Source organism: Harpegnathos saltator, unplaced genomic scaffold (assembly GCF_003227715.2).
Source record: "Harpegnathos saltator strain DR-91 unplaced genomic scaffold, Hsal_v8.6 scaffold23, whole genome shotgun sequence".
In the NCBI taxonomy this organism is placed as follows: Eukaryota; Metazoa; Arthropoda; class Insecta; order Hymenoptera; family Formicidae; genus Harpegnathos; species Harpegnathos saltator.
Window position 1 is genome coordinate 131,976 of NW_020230017.1, and position 2,025 is coordinate 134,000.

General features: G+C 40.3%; 1 protein-coding gene across 1 annotated transcript; it reads right to left on the minus strand.

Annotated features, from left to right (window-relative positions):
- Window positions 1-408: 408 nt before the first annotated feature.
- LOC105184522 (histone-lysine N-methyltransferase SETMAR-like) lies at window positions 409-1,422 on the minus strand. Its single transcript, XM_019842035.2, has 2 exons — window positions 1,135-1,422; window positions 409-972 (listed from the first exon to the last, which is right to left on the minus strand). Exons 1-2 carry the CDS (start codon window positions 1,420-1,422, stop codon window positions 409-411), a joined length of 852 nt encoding a protein of 283 aa, XP_019697594.2.
- Window positions 1,423-2,025: the final 603 nt, after the last annotated feature.

A 2,025-nucleotide genomic window follows, 5' to 3' on the forward strand; every position in this document is an offset into this window, starting at 1 on the left:
CGCCTATCCTCGATGGTTGGGGCTGTGACGGCGGTGAATAGGGGGCCACCTTCGTCACAGTACCGGAGAGGATACAGCGTGACGAATGAACCAGCTTAGGTCGCCTCTGAAGGGGGTTTTCTGGTGCCGGTGGGTATTTCCCTGAGGAACCTTGGGGATTGCATCATCGGTTGCCCAGTTTTACTCCATGGAAAGGAGGGCCGGCTGTTACGGCATATGGGTCGTGAGGTATGCCGCCGTTACAGGAGGCTGCCCCGCGTCGCACCGCGTGGGCTGGGGCGGCGGGGTAGGACAGTGCGCCGACACCCCACTTTACATCAAACGAGAAGAGTCCTATCAGCACGTCTGCTTCCTGGCAAAAGAAAACGGTACTATTAGGTCATTAAGTATGAAATGTCCGATTTCAAATCAAAAGCTTGGTTTATTATATCTCAAACCAGAAATAGTAAAATTAATCGAAGTATGCACTAAAATATCGATACAGTTCTGCCATCTTAATGGTAGCTTATTCATGCCAGCAGCGAAGAAGCCTGAAGAGCAGATGATGATGAAATCGCGGAAGATGTTTTCCACAGCTTGTTGAGAACTGAATATTTTTCCTTGCAAGAAATGGTCCAGTGCCTGGAAGAAGTGGTAGTCAGTTGGTGTAAGATCTGGTGAATATAGTGGGTGACAGAGAGTTTCCAAGTCTAGCTGCTGTAGTTTAAGCAACGTTGTTTGTACATGTGATCGAGCGTTGTCTTGTAAGAGGATTGGCCTGTCTCTATTGACCAATCTCAGCTGCTTAATCTCAAGCATCCTCATCATTTCGTCCAGTTCGTTACAGTAGACATCCGCTGTAATCGATTGACCAGGTTTCATGAAACTGTAGCGGATAATATCAGCGTTGGACCACCAAACAGACACCATTAGTTTTCTTTTGTGAATATTCGGTTTCTGAACTTCATCTATATTCAACCATTGTGCCGAACGCTTGCGATTGTCGAAAAGAATCCATTTTTCATCACACGTAATAATACGATGTAAAAATAGTTCGCCTTTATGTCATGATAGTAAAGAAAGGCAAGCTTCGAGATGATTTCTTTTCTGACGCCTGTTTAATTCATATGGAACCCATCTATCCAGCTTTTTTACCTTGCCGATTTGTTTCAAGTGATCCAATATCATTGGAATAGTAACGTTAAATCTTGCTGCTAATTCACGCGTAGTTTGAGATGTATCCGCTTCCACTACAGCTTTCAGCTCATCATTATCCACCTTGGTCTCGGGTCGCCCCGAGTAGTTCATTTTCAAGATTAAAATCGCCAGAACGTAGCTTCTTAAACCATCGACGTACTGTACGTTCATTAGCCACATCTTCACCAAACACTTCGTTGATATTTCGAGTTGTCTGTGTTGCATTGGTTCCACGACGGAACTCATATTCGAAAATAACACAAATTTTTAACTTATCCATAATTATACAAAGATTGCTGTAATAAAGAGATTTCGAAAGATAATCACAAACCAAAACATGCGTTTGAAAGAATGATGATGTACCTTCACAAGAAAAAAACCAAGAACTGTAAAGGTGAAATGTCAGAGATATCGACTGTCGAACTTAATACTTAAGAAAATCGGATATTTCGTATTCAACGACCTAATACAATACTGTAACATATTTCAATTTGCCCGAAATTCATGACAAGATCTAGCCTTCTCTTTGTAAATATAATAATTCTTGTAATCATCATTTTGATATTTTATTATTCCTTGATCCTTTCTAGATTTCCGTTAGTTTTACAACGACATTTCAACTCATTGCTATTCTTTGTCTTATCTCTCTTTTACAGCTATTCATGCATGATATCTAGCATGTACATGATAAAATCTTTAATTATCTCAGTTGTATTTATTTTTCTAAATCCTGTCTCTTGTATTTGTACTCGGCGAATGATCATTATTTTTGTTTTTGAGATATTGATTTGTATGTCTGCTTTTTGGCTTATATTTTCGACCTGTCAGTGGATCTATTTCCTTTCTTAC

Coding starts and splice junctions, on each gene's coding strand:
- LOC105184522 (XM_019842035.2), bottom strand. CDS start 1,422: ATGAGTTCCGTCGTGGAACCAATGCAACACAGACAACTCGAAATATCA. Junction 973..1,134: donor ACTTGAAACAAATCGGCAAG/GTAAAAAAGCTG, acceptor GACAATCGCAAG/CGTTCGGCACAATGGTTGAA.